General features: G+C 50.8%; 1 protein-coding gene across 3 annotated transcripts in view; it reads left to right on the forward strand.

Moving 5' to 3' along the window:
* The window catches only part of MTMR4 (myotubularin related protein 4), a 52,861-nt gene that overhangs the window by 16,218 nt on the left and 18,257 nt on the right, over positions 1-18,386 (forward strand). For 2 of the 3 annotated variants that reach the window (XM_080562674.1, XM_080562675.1), the window contains exons 3-7: positions 10,826-10,915; positions 13,419-13,535; positions 14,234-14,316; positions 14,541-14,707; positions 16,120-16,216. In XM_080562674.1, coding sequence (XP_080418800.1) covers positions 10,826-10,915; positions 13,419-13,535; positions 14,234-14,316; positions 14,541-14,707; positions 16,120-16,216 — 554 coding nt within the window. Of the gene's footprint in view, positions 1-73; positions 8,409-10,825; positions 10,916-13,418; positions 13,536-14,233; positions 14,317-14,540; positions 14,708-16,119; positions 16,217-18,386 lie in introns of those variants that run through there. The other variant, XM_080562673.1, reaches the window with a different exon arrangement.

Raw genomic sequence — 18,386 nt, forward strand, 5'->3', positions numbered from 1 at the left:
GTACATATTCTAGTCCTCCTCTGTCCTGTGGTTTTTTGTTCTTTTTGTGTGTGTGTGTGTGTCCAAATATTGTGCTGCTCTTAAATGTGAGAGAAAATACAAGAATTAGAAAGAAAATTGCTAAAGTATTGTGTATTACATATAATAATATGATACAGAGAGCTCTGTAGTATGTCTGCAGTCAGGATGCTGTTGGCAAAATGTTGGAAAAATTTACTGCTAAACTTGTTATTGAAATATACTGGCAAGCGAAGCAAGTAAGACTGGAATCCTCTTCTGCCTCCTTGGACTAGTGACATAGTCAACGATACTTTTTTTGTGGCTTACCAATATTTTTACTTTAAACGTAAAGTTGGGATTTCTCCTTCTGTTCCACTATCACCTCTTAATGAAGAGTTAACACCATGTTAACAATGTGTTTTGGTGGCACCAAAGTAGCAGAGATTTCACAATAATTTGTCAGAAAAAAATGTGGTTTAATAGAATCTGGAGGGACTGAAACACAGCCAAAATAGCCAGATTGCTGATAAACTTGAATAAGGTGACTCGAATGCCTCCAGCAAGAAATTATCCAAAATAAGCGCCATCTGATGAGAAGTCTTGAGATCAGGAATGTTGAAAGATAGGGTGAAGGTGTCTCTAGGGCCATGCTTTGAACAGGAATTGGAACGTGACGTGGTGATACGCGTGTTTTGCAGTGGGTGGGCAGCAAGTCTGTGCATTGCTGCAGTAGCAGTATCGTGATCAGCTTTGTACTCACTGCTGTCAGAAGCACATCATTATGTTGGAAGGAGAGCAGAGAAGAACAGCAGAAGCAGTCAAAGGGCTGGGAATTCAAACTGAGGACTTGAAAATTTAGGTTAAACATGTCAAAAAAAACCTGGCAGGCTGCTGAAGGAAACGGTGATATTTTCAGTGGGATTGTCCCCCATGTGATCAATTAACAACTGCAATAGAAAAGGAAATTTGCTGTCTGCATTAATTGAACTGTCAGCTCTAGTAGCATAGAATCACAGAATATACCGAGTTGGAAGGGAGTCACCACAATCATCAAGTCCAGCTCCTGGCTCTACCCAGGACCACACGAAAAATCAGACCATACGTCAAAGCCTTGTGCAAGCACTTCTGGACCTCTGGCAGCTTTGGTGCCGTGACCGCTTCCCTGGAGCCTGTTCCAGTGCCTGACAAGCTTCCTGGTGAAGGACCTTTTCCTGACAGCTCCTGTCTGAGAACAGCTTCCTGTTGTTCCCTCGGGTCGTCTCACTGGGCACCAGAGATAGGACCTGAGGGAACGGCGTGAAGATGTATAGTTATTCATGCAGCATTTTTGGTGTAGCCCCTATCCTCGTGCTCCCTTACTCGGCTTAAGATCTCCTTTCCTCTCTGTTGGAAGAGCTTCTTGCCATGTTTCAGATCTACTAGCTTGCTTTGGGGTGGAGAGATGAAAGCATACCTTTGTTGTAACATGATAAAGCATCTTATACTCTGAGTTGGATTTATTCTGGTTTCAGACTGAAAAAGACCCAACAGTTTCTCTATACGAGATGGAGGTGAGATTGATGCAGATGCATCCAAACGTTAATGAAAAATTGAACCTTTTTCTTTTCTTAAAAGGACCTGATCCTATGCAACCTTTCCTGCTGTAACGTGTCACAAACACTCAAATGTTGCAGTGGCACTGGTAAAGCTAACCAACATCTGGATAATCCCGTTCTCTTTCTTTTGCATCTGTAGCAGAGCATCTCACTGTCAAATCTTGGAAATGTCTGGATCGTACTTTGTGTCATGCTGAATCACTGAAAAACAACCAGCTCTTTCAAAATTCCTTGTTGTGTGCATGTTCGTGGCTGTCGAGAACTGACTTAGGTCAGCAACTCTGTCCTGGGGCTTGCTGCTTTTGCCCATACCTTTTCACGCCCAGGTTAGTGAGAGTGTGGGAAGTCAGGAAACCTACTCAGGTTTCCCTTTGTTGAGACAGGGCTGTCTCCAGGCTGGAGGCCACATGTCTGTGTCTGATTCTGGTTCCCTGAACTTCCCTCGTGAAACTGGAAGGGTCGTGCTGCTTCCTCCCAGCTAGAACCCCTTGTGTTTCGCGGTGACTGAGGCTGGGAGAACTTGCTTTGCTCTCTGTGTCCCAGGGAACCGGCGTTCAGGGTACCACACAGCATGTGGAGAGGCTGAGTAGACCCCAGCAAGGCTGGTTCGTGGCTATTCCAGATCCTGTAGTCTGAGAATCTCTGAAGGAGAGGACAGAGAGGAGGAGAAGTGAATATATGTGTGGAAAACGCATCAAAAATCCCTCCAGGTATGGTGGAAAAGGCCAGGGTCTACTGGAGAATGCTGCAGAGAGAGCCTGGGGGAGCATCTCTCTGCTGTACTCCCTCACGTCAGGATGTGCAGCTCAACTTTGTAACCCTGAAACAATTTCCTGATGTTTTATTAGCCCTCGGTAGATTTTTTTTTCCCCCATTAATTAGTCTATCTGCTTTTCAAAACCAAGTAAAGACCTGCAGCTGTGCAGACCCTGGCCTTTTCCACCTTACCTACGGCTGCGACGCGCTGTGCGAAGAGCTGCGCCCCCAAGCTGTGGGCAGCAGCCCCTCTTGTACCTGCTCCGTATCGTTTCAGCTGCCTGTCCCCAGCTCCTTGCTGGGAGTAGCTCCGAACGGGGGGGTTGCCTGTGAGCTGCTCCGTGCCCTTCCTGTAGGTCTGTCACGTTCCCCTCAGACAGCTGAAGAGCTCTGTCGTTTGCACTGTGCTCTGTGCAGAAGGTGGCCCTTGCCTTTAATCCTTGTCTACGCTCCCGAAACCTATATCCTTTGTGGGGTGCATGGGCTGGAGCTTCAGACTTACTAAAAAGTTGGAAGCCTTTACTTTTCACTGGGCTCCTTTCACGTGCCCTGGCAGGTGCTGGGCCTGAGCTGGCCCTTACTTAGTTTTAACCCTTAATAGTTTGGCTTCTTCTAGGCAAGAGGGTCTCCTTACGAATACCTGAAGATGTCTTTACATTTTCAAAGGACCTTTTGAAAAGGTTGTATGCGTTTTTCGTATTATACTCAAATGTTCCTTTCTGGTCTTTGTTTTGCTTTTGTTTATTTTTCCTTTCGCAAGAAAAGAACCACACCCCCCTCACCCACTGTTTTGGGAAGAGGGTATAGGCTTTCTGCCTCCTGGGACAAGGGGGAGAAAGCAACTTACTGCGAGCTGTAGAGACAAGCGTTTATCCCCTCCTGCTTATCTGAGCTGCTTCCAGCAATTGAAGGTAGCTGCCTGATGCAAACCCTTACCCCCGCTGAGTCCTTCTGTGGGCTCTTCTGCAGCCTGTGCCCTCTGAGCAGGCCTGCATCGGGTGCTGGAGGCTGGCTGCTGGCTCCTGGGCAGGCGGCTTCGGCCCGCTGCAGGGAGGGCTGCTTGGAGACCTGGTTCCCTGCGGGCGAGCTGAGCTGGAGTTAATGAGCCGTGATCACTGCAGTCAGAGGGCAAAGCACCAATGCCCTCTGGTTAGCAAGGGCATGCCCCAAAGCTGGTACCTTGCTCAGCAGCACCCCGCTGCTACAGGTGCGTGGTCATCGCTTAAGAGCTTTGACTGCTTTGATTGGAAGAATCTCTTTATTTCTGCCCCAAAGATTAGCTGCTGATGAAAATAACCTTAAAGACAGCACTAGTGGTGGTTTAATCCTTAACTCCGGCTAATGGAAGTCCTAAAGAGCAACCAGCACCTTAATATGTTACTTAAACTAACCCGGCGGGTAAGTCGGTGCGGGCGCAGCTCTAACCGCGTGCCGTACAACTCGTGCTGCAGCATTCCCTGTTCCCAGCTGCTGTGGGTAGTGGGGCTGTCGAGATTTCCACCTCGAACCGTTCCCTTTGGAGGCTGCTGGCTGTTAGTTGGGGTGAGGCTTTGCAGTATAGCTGTCCCCTGTCCCATCTCTGTGGCATATGGAGCTGTGTCCTTTCATCCCTCTTCTCAAAGGCTTTCTGTGTCGTGCTTGTGTTACGTGCTCACCTCTGGGCAGCTTTCTGAACAAATATTAAATGCATGGTATATCAGATCTACAACCTCTACTGTCATCTTGTAAAGATCAAAAGATGACATTCACCACCCCACTCCTGGTTTATGGGGTATAAAGCAGTAACCTCTCCTCTTCACACAAGTTTAGGTTTTATTTCTGGAAGGCCATCTCAATGGCTCAGCAGCCTTTTGGTTCACCAAGGACCTCTTTAGGCTTTGAGGAAATAAACTATTTTTGTAGAGAGACCCGAAACAAAGATGCCCTTCATATAAAGAAGCAGAGGAGGCAGAACAAGAAGTCCCTTTGACCACAGCTCATCAGCTGTCTGCATCAGCTCATGTAGATCCCCGGTATAGCAATTTATCTCACCCTGGTTAGGTATCTGTGCTAAGCAGGAGGATAAATTTTGACTTTTAGGACACGGGACTGTCTGCCCAAGACAGTTACTTCCCCCTGCCGTGTTTTTTTCCCCTGTTGTTTCTCTCCAGCTGGAGGCAGGCTGGGGCAGCCCTAGGGACAGGGCTGCGGGATCGGTTCTGCCATCCTGTGCAGCAGCCCTGGCGCTCCGTCCGCAGGGCTTCTCTCCTCGCATAACGCTGCAGTGACAAAAAGCCCACCCTTAATCGTTAGAAGCGGTAGAAGTGGTGCCCTCTGCCTGATGTGAGGGTATTTACTGCCGTTTTGTGAAATGGAGGACAGCAGTCTGTTAGGATTGGGACAGACGGACCCGTTCTCAGAAGTCTGTCCAGGGTGATGGTGGTGGCATCCTGCAGGGGACGGGAGCACTTCTCCTCCTCCTGCCCGCCAGCTGCTTGCTTCCACCTTTCTGCAACGGTCACGTTTTACTTGGCGAGGGGTTACCAGCCCTGCAGTGTTTCATTTGCACTCTGTGAGGCACTGCAGACTTTGCTCGGGTGGCCTCTTGTTCTGGGAGGGGGCGTAGGGCTGTAGACCCGGGGAGCAGGAGGGAAGCTGCGAGGCGACTCGGCAGGCGGGTGCTTGCTGCTCGCTGCACTGCGCTCTCCCTGCCCTGTAGAGAGCTGGGCCAGCTTTTGACACCGGGATGTAATTCAGGGCGCTGACCAGCTCCAGGCCATGGGATTTCAGCGCCTCGGCAGCAGTCCTGTGCTGCCAGCACGGATCCAAACGCAGCCTCCAAATCCCTTCTGGGACCGCTACCTGCGGTTTGTGAGCGGAGCTGCACAGAGGGGAGGGAGGAGCAGCACAACACGAACGATGTGCATTGCTAGTGGGAGAAAACAGGGTTAATTACTACTAATCGGCCTTCTGAACGTGTTGACTGTGTTATATTCAGCTCCTCTCTTCCTCGAAGTACACAAAGCCTTTAGGATTGTTGCGACTGGGAGAAATGCGGGAGGTTTCTCTCTGCCCCAGCATAAATGTGCATGTGCACAACACTCGGAGGAGCCCAGTTACGTGCAAACAACCTTGTCTTCCCAGTTCAGTCGTACGGTTGTTAGTGATAATGGAGGGAGCACCAGCTGCTCAGCTGGGGAGACATCTGACTTGGCATTTAGGAAATCCCTTGAGTTAAGCCAGCTAAAAGGAGGCTGCCGGCACCCTGCGCTCCCTGAGCCCGCTCGGTGCTGCAGCTGCTTGATTGCATGGACGTGAGAACAGATATTTTGTGAACTGGGATGACTCGGGAGGCTAAATTTGCAGTAGGAAGGGGTGAAAGTGGTGGAGTTTGAAACTCTGCAGGCCTTTGACATGCTGCTAAGGCGTGGGGCTGGGTCTGCTCAGCCCCAGGCTTGGCTCTCGGGCACAAGTCTGAGCTGTGTGCGAGTCCTCTTCTAATGCTGCAAATGCAAAAATATTTCAGTTGAAGCAGGGGAAAATCTATTTGTGGATGTTCAGGTCAGCTTAGGTTAGAAATTCAAAGTAATGATCTGACAAGCGACCTCTTAACTCTGCGCAGCTGCAGCTTAGGTCTGTAAAGGTCCCTCTGCAACCTGAGCTGGAAGCAGCCCCTGTGCTGGGCCCTGAACTGAGCTCTGTGTCCTGACCAGCTGGTCCGGAAAGGCTCAGAGCAGCTTGCTTACCTGCCTTGTCCACAATTTTGTATGTTGTAAACACGAGTCATACATTTTATGCACTCAGTACATTAAAGAGCAATGTGTGCATTGACTCTACCAAAGAGACTTCCATGCTTCACCTATTGACAGATGTATTTTGTTGCTTTTCCCCTATGTGCATCAGGAAAAAAAAAAAAGAAAAAAGAAAAATCTGTTTTATGTCTTTTATAGCTATACTTTCTTTCCAGAATAAAAGGTTTCTGCCACCTTTTGCTGCTCTGTTTTTTCAGCAGACCTCTGGCACTCACCCAAGAGGAGTACCCCAGGGGAACCACTCAGATTTGGCCAACACAAATCCTTAACCTTGTGCATAAACCTCTGTTCTCCTTATGTGTTGCCCTTGTATTGTAGCACAGATGCCTTCGGGGCTGTGCTTTCTCCATGTCCTGCCTGGCAGCCCCGTTAGAGGAGAGCCCAGGGTGCCCACTGGAGGCAAGGGCCTCTGAGCCCAGGCAATGGCTACTGTGGCACCCACCAGGTACCAAGTAAATGCTGGACTGGGACAGAACCAAGGGTAATGGTTAATGGGATTTTGTGGCTTATTCTTCCTCTATGCTTTTGTCCAGCATCCAAACAGTGTAGCCTGTGTGGCCTTTGGGGCAGTTGGTTCGCTTGGTTTCCCAGCGAGGGAGTTCATTGCCTGGGCCCTGCTGCCCTGCAGTGACACGGGACAGCACATCGGGGTGTTGCAAAGCTGTCCCTTGAGCAAGGCAGCTCAAAACAATCTAACCCTTAACAATTTTTGTGGAGAAATGCCCATGTCTTTTTATGTGACTTGAGGGAACCTTTTGAGATGCTGTTGTGTTGGTGTTGGCAGTCGGAGCTGTCTTGTGCTGACTGTGGGGCAAGCGGGTCCTTGGGGAGCCCAAAGCCGTGTTCTGGTCCGATGCTCCAGGAGGAAACAAGCTGGTCTGAGCAGAAGACCTGGGCCTGGGGCCTTGGAGGACTGATGAAGGGCTGGATGTCCCTTCTGTGTTTCAAGCAGAAGGTTCTCACTTTTGCTCTTTATTTCCGGCATGCTGATCTCTGCCACCAAGATGTGGTGGCTCTGTAGGGTGCGATTCTTACCCTTTGGCTTCAAAAGCAGCAGCTAGGACAGTAGTTTTGAGGAGGGATGCTGTCCAGGCTCAGCGCTGCTGCTGCCCGTGCCAAGCAGGGCAGGGGAGAGCAGAGAATCCCAGCCGCCTCCTCGGTGGCAGGAGGCGGAGGGCTGGTGGTGGGAATGGAGCTGGCGTTTCCCCAGAGGCTGCTGTCCTGTGGCTCCTGGGCTGGGTGGGACCTGGTGAGCCCGCGGTCTGCTCGGGGACGTGAGGAGTGGCGGGCAGAGCGAGGCAGCTCATCCCTGGGGATGCAGGGGAAGGGGCTGGGTGTTCAGCCCCGCGGCGCCTCCTGCACTGGAGGCATTCGCTCGGTGTCTGCAGCCGTTGCGAAACTGGCGGTGGGGAAGCTCCCTGACGGAGCCACCACCCAGGCCATCAGCGAGGGGACCCGGTGGCCCCGTGCTGCTGCCTGCCCCACGGCAGGAGCACCCGGAGAGCCAGTAGGAGCCAGACATCCCGCAAATCCGTGCGCCTGGCAGCCTCCGGGCAGCGCGGACGTAAAGGCTGGGGAACCAAACCCCCGTGGAGCAGCGTCGCAGCCCCTTTGTCCTCCCCTCCCAGGCCTGGCAGGGAGCCGCCAGGCTGCTGGAGGCCGAGGCGAAGGTCTGCAGCAGCGGGGCCGCAGCACAAAGCCTCCTCGCCGCTATTGTTCCCGGCATTCCCACCCGCGCCATCAGTGCGGCAGGAGCCCGGGTGCCGCCGGGGAGGAGCGCCAGGCCTGGACTGCATCTCCCGGCAGCCCGGCGAGGAGCGGGCCGCGTGGCCGCTACCCGCGCGTCCTCGCCGGCCAGGTGCCGGCTGTGCACATGGGGACGGGGGACGGGGAGAGCAGGGGTGATCCCCGTCGGCCTCTCCATTTTCTGGCTCGCCTGTCAGGGAGACGCTTGGATGGCAGAGCCCTGCTCCGCTTCCCTCGGAGGTAGGTGGAGTCTGCCCGTCCTCCGCCCTCCCTCCCTCCATTGTCAGCGCAGCCGAGCGCGGCACCTGCTCCGGCCGCCCGCTGCAGGGATGCTCCTGCCCTTCGCCGAGGCACGGGGAGGCTGCGGAAATCCCTGCGCCGGGGCTCGGGAGCCGCTGCCGGCCGCAGCAAAAGGCCCGAGGAAGGAGATGCTGCTTGCGTGCGCCCAGCCCAGCTGCCGCCTCTGGAAATGAACATGAGTCTGCCAGGCCGCGTCTCCTGCTCTATGCTCAACTGCTTTGTAAGTGCTTTTTTTTTTTTTTTCCTTTCCTCCCCCCCCCCTTCCCCTCCCCGTCTGCTCCATGTCTGCAAGCAGGGCGGTAAGCCAGCTCATCTCTCCAGCCCCCGTGCTGAGCCGCCCGCCCCAGATCAGGCCTGTCCTTGAGGCCAGGCTGCCTGCAGGTCCTCCTGCCCTGCATCTTCCTGGCTCGGCGCGCTGCTGCATCCCGCTGGCCTCTCCCTTGCGAAGGGGGAAGCCCTTCTCCTCCCTTCCACGTGCCCTGCGAGACGCTGTGGTCCCTGCCGTGGCTGTTCCGCTCTCCTGCCCCAGCCCAAGGACACAGCAGCCGCCAGCCCAGCGGGTTGAGTCAGCCAAAGGCCCCGGTGGGTCCGTGCCTGGGGATGGAAAATGACACCAAAGGAGCAGCAGACCCCAGGGGCACAGTGCGAGGCTGGGGTGCGTGAGCCCCCTTCCCGTGCTGACCCTCCCTGCAGGCCATGCTGAAGGAGGGGATCCCGAGCTCTCTCTTTTTTACCTTCTGTGAAAGCAGTTTTGCTCAGAGGAGATCTGATGCCCCATCCTGCAGGAACTCGTTGTCCCCCATCCCTCTGTCGTGTCCGTCTGTTCCCCCCCCCCCCAAAAAAAAAAGACTCATGGCCAAATGGCTTCAGGGAATCACTGGCTTGTGACGAGCGAGGGGTCCTGAGCTGCTGCTGCACCCCAGGAAGGGGCTGGGCAGGAGATGCAGAGATGCTCAGCCTCCTGCCCAACCCGTGCTGCGGGCAGGGAGGGACTCAAGGACACCCAGGCTGGTGGAGATCTCAGGCTGCTCTGCTCTAGCTCCTGCTGCTCACCGGCATTTCTTTGTGTGGCAGGAGATGAGGGTCTCCGCTCCCAGGCCAGCACCTCGACAGCCAAGCAGGGGCTGGTGGTGGGAGAGGCCCCGAGCCCCCGCATCCTCCTGCGCCCCTCGCAGCAATGTGCAGGGAGCCGGTGAGCAGTTGAGGAGGTGCAGTGCCTCTGCCTCCAGCTGGGATCCACACCGAGTGTCGTGCACGCTGTGGGCAGCCGGCCTCGACCCATCCAGGCCTCCTCCGCGGGTACAGGCCGCTCGCCGTCCCACTGCTGCGTGCCTGCTGGAAGGGCCCTGCTTTTGGGGTGCTTGGGGCCGCAGGCTGAGCCTTCGGAGGAGGAGCGGGGTTCTGAGTCGTGTTCAGTGCCGGACGTGGCCCTCAGGGCATACGTGAATCACTTTCGGTTTAATCTCTGGTGAAAACATAAGGGGATTTGGCATCATTTTAAATATGGCTGAGCAGGGTTCTTATTTCCTCAGATCGAAATTTGGGGTTCTAGCTCAGGGAACTTAACCAGAAAAGTATTTCATTTTAAATTCTTCTTGTTACTGAATGCTTAGCAGAGTATTTCCTAATAACTGCTGGAGCTTGTAGAGGAGCACTAATGAGAGAGCAAGAGGCACTCTGAAGAAACATTCCTACAACAAAGTACTTCAGCACTTGGAATTAACGCCACCCTCAGCTCTCAGCGGCGAGTGTCTTCTGCTGAGTGTCTGGATGCCGCTCATTCACGCAACGCGTTGGTGGTTTGGCAGAACGTGGGGTGAGGGTCACTGAAAATTAGGACCAGGATTTCATGAGCAACTGAAGATTCGCTAGTCCCAAACTGAGACACTCTTCACCTCTCCAAGGGTGGTGTGTCAAGGCTCCATGTGTCCTCTCAGACCACCTCTCTGAGACCTTGGCGGGCTTCCCAGAGTTTCCATCTGAGCAGGGTTGACAGTTTCAGGTGCCCTGAGGGAAAATGCCGTGCTTCGGTGCTGTCACCCGTCTGTAAGGCTTGCTGTGAATTGGGCGTACTTCGAGGCAATTGTTGTAGGTTTGCATTTCACACTTTCGTATTCTCCTCAAATAAAACTTCAGGCTCATCCTAGGTTTCTTTGGGCCAAGAGTGAGAAAAGCTCCCCAAAGAAAGGAGTCCTTTGTAGCAATAAGAGTAGGTTGAAGCTGGACTGTAGGTGGAACCCTCTGGGTTCCTTTCTGCTGTGGTTCCATGACAAAGTTCATGGGGTCACATTTGATGTGACAAATCACAGTTACTGTCACATTACTCCAAGATGCTGTGCATCATTGAGGTGTATCTGCTCAGCTTTCCAAATGGCACATGGCTAGAAGAGACAGATTTGGAGACCTGTGTCAGCTTTCTGCTGTGCTGTGGTGTTAGGCAATAGCAGGAGAAACTGCTGAGGTCCTGCAGCATCGGAGAGGTTTGGTCTGGCGGCAGAACAGGCATTTCCATCCACAGGTTCAGGGGATCCCCAACGTACTGGGGTGCCAAGAGTATCCAGAACTCTTGATTTTGCCTTTTCATAACATGCACTGGCTGGGGTCTGTCTCTTAACATGTGTTTTGTTTGTAATGCAGGGTGAGGAAGGCCCTCCCAGTTTGGAGTACATCCAGGCCAAGGACCTGTTCCCCCCAAAAGAGCTTGTAAAGGAGGAAGAGTCATTGCAGGTAAGGAAGTCAGAAAACAGAAACCATCGGCTTCAGGATGTGGCAGGCTCTGTAGCGTGAAATCGGAGAGCACTTCTCCAGCCCAGGATGTGCTCCAGAGGCCTCAGGTTGGCCAGCACTGTAGGTCACACTTGCACCGGTGAGCCCTTCATGTGCATGGAGGCTGTGGGCAGCTGCTTGGTGCCTCCTCCCTCTCCTTTCCAGCCCTGCCAGGATGCTGCAGTTCACATGGCGTCACATCTGCTGCTCAGACACAGCTGAAGCATGATGCAACACCGCTGTTCTGGGTATTCCCTGCCCTCCACCTGTGCTGGCGGTGAGGAGCCGTGCTGCTGTATCACGCCGCAGCAGGCAGGCCCTCTGTGGGACAGGTAGCGTACCGGAGCTAGGCTGTGCTCTGGATGGCAATAGCGTGCCGTATTGCAACAGCTGATCTGACTCTCATGTACATTGCTCCCGGCGTTTTTCTGCTGCAGAGCTGTTGGAAAGAGAAACCACCATATGGAAAGAGAAACCTGGGTGGTGCCAACCTCATGCTGCAAGAGACCCTTGAAAGAGACCCAGGTGCCACTGCTGCTGTGCAGCAAGGGCAGTGGGAGCCGAACCTCCCAGTGTTTCTGGCTTCTTTAGCACAGTCCCCTGCCACCTTGTCCCAGTGCTTGTCATCCTGCTCCTATGGCCAGAGCCAGGCACACAGTGTATGTTCTTACTGCTGCTGCAATAGTCGAGGATGCTCAGAGATTGGCATTGTTTCAGTAAACAATGCTGGTAAAAGCAAGGACTGAAATGTGACAGCTGGAAGGCTGACTGGGAAAGAGCAAACACGGGCTGGGAGGCGTGCAGAGGCTGCGGGTCGGTGTCCCGAAGGTAGAGCTTCTGAGGTGGCTCTGAACGGAGAGCACCTGGAGAAGAGCACAGCCTGCTCGAGTAGTCTTCATGGAGGACCATAAAGTTCACCCCTCCCAAAGGATAATTCGCATTCAGTAAAGAGAATAGTGATTTTTATTCTCTTAATATAAAATGAAGTCTGAAAGGGAGCCATCGACTTGATAACAAGCTGCATTCAGGCACCGACAGTTTATTCCAGGATTCCCCTGTCAGTTCTTGGAGCTTTACCATCCCATCTCTAATCTCTCTCCCTTCTGTTGCTGTGTGAAAGAGCCACGTAAGCAGACAAAATACATGCCAACTAAAAACAGCATTGGCAAGTATGCATAATAGACTGCAGAAATAGAGAATATTTTCTTAATGTCAAATAATTAATATTTTAAAGGGTTTTCAGACAGGTGCCAGCCTAAGGTTGTTATTTTTGTTCAAGTAACTTAAGGGAAAATTCTCTAGGACACTTGTCGCTTGCACAACACATCACATCTGAAATCCAGGAAATTCAGGTTTTAGGCATCATGTATCCAAGCCATAGATACAGCTTAGAAATAAAGACAACGTGGCCTGACTTGTATTAATTACAGTAAAATGATTGCTTCATAAGATCCCCTGGCTGGCAAGTGAAGGGCTTTGGCTGAAATAGTTACGATATTTTTGCATAACTGGTTACCAAAATCACCTGGAGTAGGTGGCATTCGGGGAACAAAAAGGAGTCTGCTTAGCTAGGGCAAAGAGGCCTGATGAATTCCAGGCTGCTCCACCTTTTTTTTTTTTTAACAAGAATAAAAAAAAAAAACCACCACACATTAGTCTTGGCCATCTGCCAGGATCCCCTGTTTTAAAAATAGCTACAGCATGTCTGGGCTGATAGGGAAAAACAGACAGACATTTGATTTATCTGCTACCTAGATTAAAAGAAAAAAAATAATAATACAGGTCGCTTCATCACGGTTTCCTCAGTCTTACAAAGCACTATACACAGAGATTGCTTCACAGCCTTGTTAGCAGAAAGTGTGCCAACCTTTGTTTCGTTTATTTACCTGGATTAGTACCCAGGGGTTCTGTAGGGCTGCCGAGAGCCCCCTTTGCTCCCGTGGCGCAGCAGCATCACGCGCGTGACTGCACCTTGGGCAGAGGACTCAGGCAGCATCGGGCTGCATCTGGCACTGTGCAGAGCCTCCCTGAGGCTCCTCCTCAGCCCAGGCTGTGTCTGAGGTGGTTCCCTTCATCACGCGGCCTGCATCAGCGCTATGTTGACCTTCTGTAAGAAGTGGGGACCGTAAAGCCCCCACCTTGCATGCAGCACCCTCACAGCCCGGTGCCCACGGTCGGTACGCGTAGCATTTGTGGTGCACACCTCTCTTCTGCAAGTAATTGCCTGCCTGCAGCTGCTGACTGCTTCCCAAGGCATCCTTGGCAGAAGAGCCATCCGGCGGGGCTGGGCAGCGGGTACCAGCGCTGTTTTGTGCTGTACCTGCTCTCAGCAGCGCACAAAAAGCACATCGATGTGATTTCCCACAGGAGATGCATTGTGGAGGCAGTAGGAGGAGCGGCTCTTGGCATTAATGGTGTGCAAAGTGCTCAGCATGTGTCCTAACGAGTGGTGTCTCCTTTCCAGGTCCCGTTCACTGTGTTGCAGGGTGAGGGGGTAGAGTATCTTGGCCACGCAAACGATGCTGTGATCGCCATCTCCAACTACCGGCTTCATATCAAATTTAAGGATTCTGTGATCAACGTAAGTCTGGATCTGCCTGTTCCTGCTTCCTGAACCGTAATCTCGTGCAGTATTTTGGGATGGGGAGTGGGGGAGGCATAAGCCATTTGTATGGTTTGCAGCCTGGGGACTGTGCCTCTTCAAAGATGCCAAGCCTGACATCTCTTATTACTGCTGGTCACGCAGTTGCTGTCCTGCTGCTGCATTTTGGAGGGCAGATGGGGTTCTTCTGTAGATGATAATTAGGTCTTTCCCTTGCTCTTCATTTTGAAGTTCAGCATTAAGCTCAGGGGTTTTAAGGCTTGTTAACGTCTCTTGTAGGCCAGAGGCCGGTCTACCTGGCACTTCTCTTATTTGGATATCAGCATCCTAGAGTCAGCCAGTGGGAGCCTGAGGCTTTCTCTCACTGTATTGGCGTGCCATCTTTTATTGTAGCCTTAGTTTGGCTCAGTTGCCTGTGTTTATCTAGTTGTGATTTAGTCAGTAACCGGCCAATGGTGGGAGACTAGCCAAGGACAGAATAGAAATCAGAATAGTAATCCTTGAAGGAGACTCTATGCTGGATCATGAAGCTTTCTAAGCCTCAAAGTGGGTTTGTAATTTGGGCTAGGAGCTCGTGTTTGTTGGCAGAGCCATGGCTGGGAGCGATGGGCCTGTGGGCTGGGCTGCTGTTTCTGCTAGTATGATGTCTTGTCATGCACTGCTTCTGTCCCTTGCAGGTGCCTTTGAGGATGATGGAGAGCGTGGAGTGTCGGGATATGTTCCAGCTTCACATTGTCTGCAAGGACTCCAAAGTGATCAGGTAGCCGTTGCTATCTTATAGATGCCACTGCAGTTGCCGTGATCAGCTCTGGCATCTCTCTTTGTTCTGTCATTGGAATGAAGCTCTTTATGGTCAAGGTTGCTCTGCTTTTTCTAGGACTTGGTGCTTTATTCCTTCTTCTGGTTAAGCAGAGCAGAGCTCCCTGTCTTTGTCTCAGCTGGATGTATGTACCCACTGAGTATGATTTGCATTTGGGTTTGCAGGTGCCATTTTTCCACCTTTAAGCAGTGCCAGGAGTGGCTGAAGAGGCTAAATCGAGCCATTGCCCGCCCTGCAAAGCCTGAGGACCTTTTTGCATTTGCCTACCATGCGTGGTGCTTAGGAGTCTGTGTTGATGAGGAGGATCAACATGCCCATCTCTGCCGTCCAGGTAAGCTCCTGGCACATCTGCATCCTGTTTTTTTGTCCAGAAGCACAGCAATGCAACATGAACTACTGTTCATAAACTGATGCCTTGCTGTGTCTTACGTTCTGCTGTGGCCACAGCCCAAGTTAATCTTGCTAAGGGCCATCCCGTACCTAGCCTAGACATCCAGCTGATGTCCAGATGCAGCTGGATAACACGGACAGTAAAAGGAACAATGAATAATAAGCACGCTAAGGAGCATTCTGAGCCAGCAGCACTTAAATCCCCTTCTCCCTTTCTTCTTGTGAATGAAGAAAACATCCCATCCTTTAGTACTTTCATCATGATAATGAGACAGCTCAAGCAGTCTTGTCCTTCGACAGTAAATGTCATCAACGTTGAGGCAGCATCATTAATATCAGTCCATCTGCATCTCTTCTCCAGTGCTTAGAAATGTCATGACATTCCTGTGATCAAATCTGCAGAGATGTCTGGCTCATTTTTACTCAGGCACAAATGAAATGTTTGAATCCATAAAGAGGAAAACAGAGTTGTGATAGTGCCCTCGTGTGGATTGGAAGTTTGCCCTCTCCTGGAACACAAAGTTCACTTGCAGTTGCTTTCTCTTTGAGAAGCTCCAACATGAATAAAGGGAAATTAAAATGAGTGATAAGCCCAGCTTTAGACTTAGAAAAGTGTTGTTATTAAGAGAGAAGCAGTAGCCAGAATGATGCAGGTTTGGATGGAGGGGTGGGGGATGAATAGTATATCTGAAAGAGGTACCAAAAAGAAGTTAGTAGAGAAAAAGGTAAGATATGTGTTCCTGCTCTGCCCCAAACATCAGCAATTAGGAGATATTTGATGTCTTTCCCATACAGAAAATATTATTCTCTAATATAAATACATCTATGTGCAAAAATTGTGGCTGCAGGATATGAATGAGGCAAAGAACATTTCAGTATTTATTTATTAACAATATTTGACACTTGAGCACCAAAGGCATCCAGTATTTGTAAGGTAAGGCTAAAACATAAGAGGAAACTGAGTCACCCTCTGAGAGAGCAGTCTGAAAAAACTGCCTCTGGGGTGGGCTGCGTAATACTCTGCCATTGGCTTCCCAACATCCGCTTTGGAAGCCATCTCCATCAGAAGGGAAATGCAGATGAAATTAACACCACTGCCCCCAAAACACGCACTGAAAGGGGAAGGCTATTTCTCTGCTGCTGAGACTGGGAGGTGATCTGACTTGACAAAATAAGCAGAGGAACCCGTGCAAGGGACAAGTCTTTTTGGCTTCTGAATCAAGAACCCTGCTGTCCCAGCTGTCCTGTGGTTTCTCTCCAGCTTGTGATAGTTGTTACGGAGCTGCCACTGATGTTTAAATTTTATCAGTTCTGCTTAGCTGTCAGTAAATACCCTGTGCTCTACCATTCCAGGAGACCACGTAAGATACCGATTCGAGATGGAGCTGGTGAGGATGGGCTTTGACTTGCAGAATGTCTGGCGAGTCTCTGACATCAACAACAATTACAAGTGAGTGTTTCGCCACTAGGCTCTCCCCGTTCTCCTCTTTCCTTTCTTTCTTCCCTTCGCAATCCCCATGCAGAGCAGTGGATGAGTCAGGCTCCAGCTAATCCTCCTTTCAGGTCTTGATAACCCTCAGGCAGATCAGCGTATGAGCCAGATCCCCTTTCTTTCCTCCTTGAAGAAGAAGTACACTCCAAACATCAGAGCTAGCAGCAATTGTAAATGCTGACTCAGGTAGTTTATAATGTGGTGGCCATAATTTATCCTTGAAGAAAATCTAGGGTCTTGGAGAAATCATCCATCATAGGGTTGCCTTTCTGTTCAGTCCTTCTAAAATGCTCACTGTGCAAACTTTTAATTTGCAATAAGTCAGGCAGCTATTCACCTGTGTCAGGAAACTGGGGACAAGCCAGTGGAGGGCTCTCAAGGTACTGAGAAGTCTGGAGGAAGAGCTGGGTTGGTTCAGGCTGGTGAAGGAGAGGCTGAAGGGTGATCTGCTTACAGCCTGCAGGGCAGTTACAAAGGTGATGGAGTGAGACTCTTCTGACACTGGAAGGTGATAGAACAAGGGACACTGGCCTCAAGTTGCAGCTTGGGATGCTCAGATTGGACATGGGGGAAGTGTCCTTCCCCAGAAGGGTGGTGCTTTGCTGGGACAAGTCCCCCAGGGAGGCGGGAGGTCTCCATCCTTGGAGCATTTCAGGTCTCAGCTGATCTGGTGTTGGATGTGGTTCCACTGTGGGCAGGAGGTTGGAGTGGAGATCTCTGGAAGGTCCTTCACCCAGCACGTCGGTGATTCTCGCCTGTCTTCTGCTCCTGGAGAAGAGCTCTTGGAGAAGCGCTTCCGCATTCTTTGCGGCAGGTGGCATTAAGCCAACAGGTTTTTATTAAGCTTTGACTGACATGTTCATTTCTGCATTCCCTTTAATCCTTTGCTTGAAATGACTGGTATCCCTCAGTCTTTTCTGTATTTCTCAGACAGTAAAAGCATCCCCAATCACCTTTATATTTCCAGTTTCTTGTGGAGACCGTGAGAAGCCTCAGGTATGCTGACCTGGGGAAATCCCTGTGGAGTTTTTGCAGTTTGCTGCCTGCTACCTTCTCTCATGTGCTTCCTCAGGAATCCAGGCATCAGGCAATCTATTTGGGCTGTGATTTATTTTCTTCTTATCCATACCACATTATTGCTTTTGGACTGTTATGTGACTTTGTTGACAGCATTTACACAGTTTTTCCAGGAATTTCAAATAAAAATTGTTTCCCTGAACTGCTCAGTTTCAGAGTGCACAACAGGTGGGTCCATGCCGCAGGTGCAGTCTCTGTGTGTCTTTGAAAGCAGCCAGGCTTTCCCTCGCTGCTAGACTTTGGGATGTGGTTCCCTCTGACTGCTTCAGAAAGTCCAGCTTAGATTAACCACCTGCGGTTTGCTTCCTGTGAGTTATGACCAGCAATGCACAGCTATTAGCCAACTTCTCTGAAGACAGATGCTTGGTTTTCAACCAAACCAGGGAAGAAAGGACTTGAAACAAACCTTAGCAAGCTGGATGCAGGCCTGGTTGTGCTTTCCTTGGGTCTGCTGAGTTCCTCCTTGGGGATCCTGGCAGGTCTCAGCTTCCTTTCTCAGCAGACATCCCAAGATCTTAAAGGTGTTGTAATTTGCTTGTGCAACTCAGAAACCAGTTCTCTCTTGCTGCTCCAGGGAGTGTGTCTTTAAATCCTGCCTTGGCTTTTGATCATTAACACCTGCCTCTATTCACAGGAATCAGGTTACTTTTTAACTGTTTATAGTCCTTTTTATCTTTTATTTCCCAGCATTGACAAAACAATGTTGTTAGAGACAGGATACTCCAAGGTAATGACTTTGTTCGTTGTCTTTCAAGTCTGTTCCGAGATGTTCTTATCTGGTAACTATTATCTTCTTCCTGGCGACAGCCATCATAAAAGTAGAGCTATACAAGCATATAATAACCACTCCTTCAGTCATGATAAAAGTTATACTCTTTCAGCATACAATAATAATAAAAATATTACATAATATCTCCATGGCTTTTACATCCTCAGTGATCTGTACACCCAGAGAACTGTGCATGCTCTGACATACGCCAGCTAATGCACCCATGCTGTCTGAGCTAGAAGTTCTTTTCCTGTTGCCCATGATGCTAGGAGGGTTGATGCA

This window comes from Anser brachyrhynchus (genome assembly GCF_964034855.1).
Source record: "Anser brachyrhynchus genome assembly, chromosome: 20".
Taxonomy (NCBI): Eukaryota; Metazoa; Chordata; class Aves; order Anseriformes; family Anatidae; genus Anser; species Anser brachyrhynchus.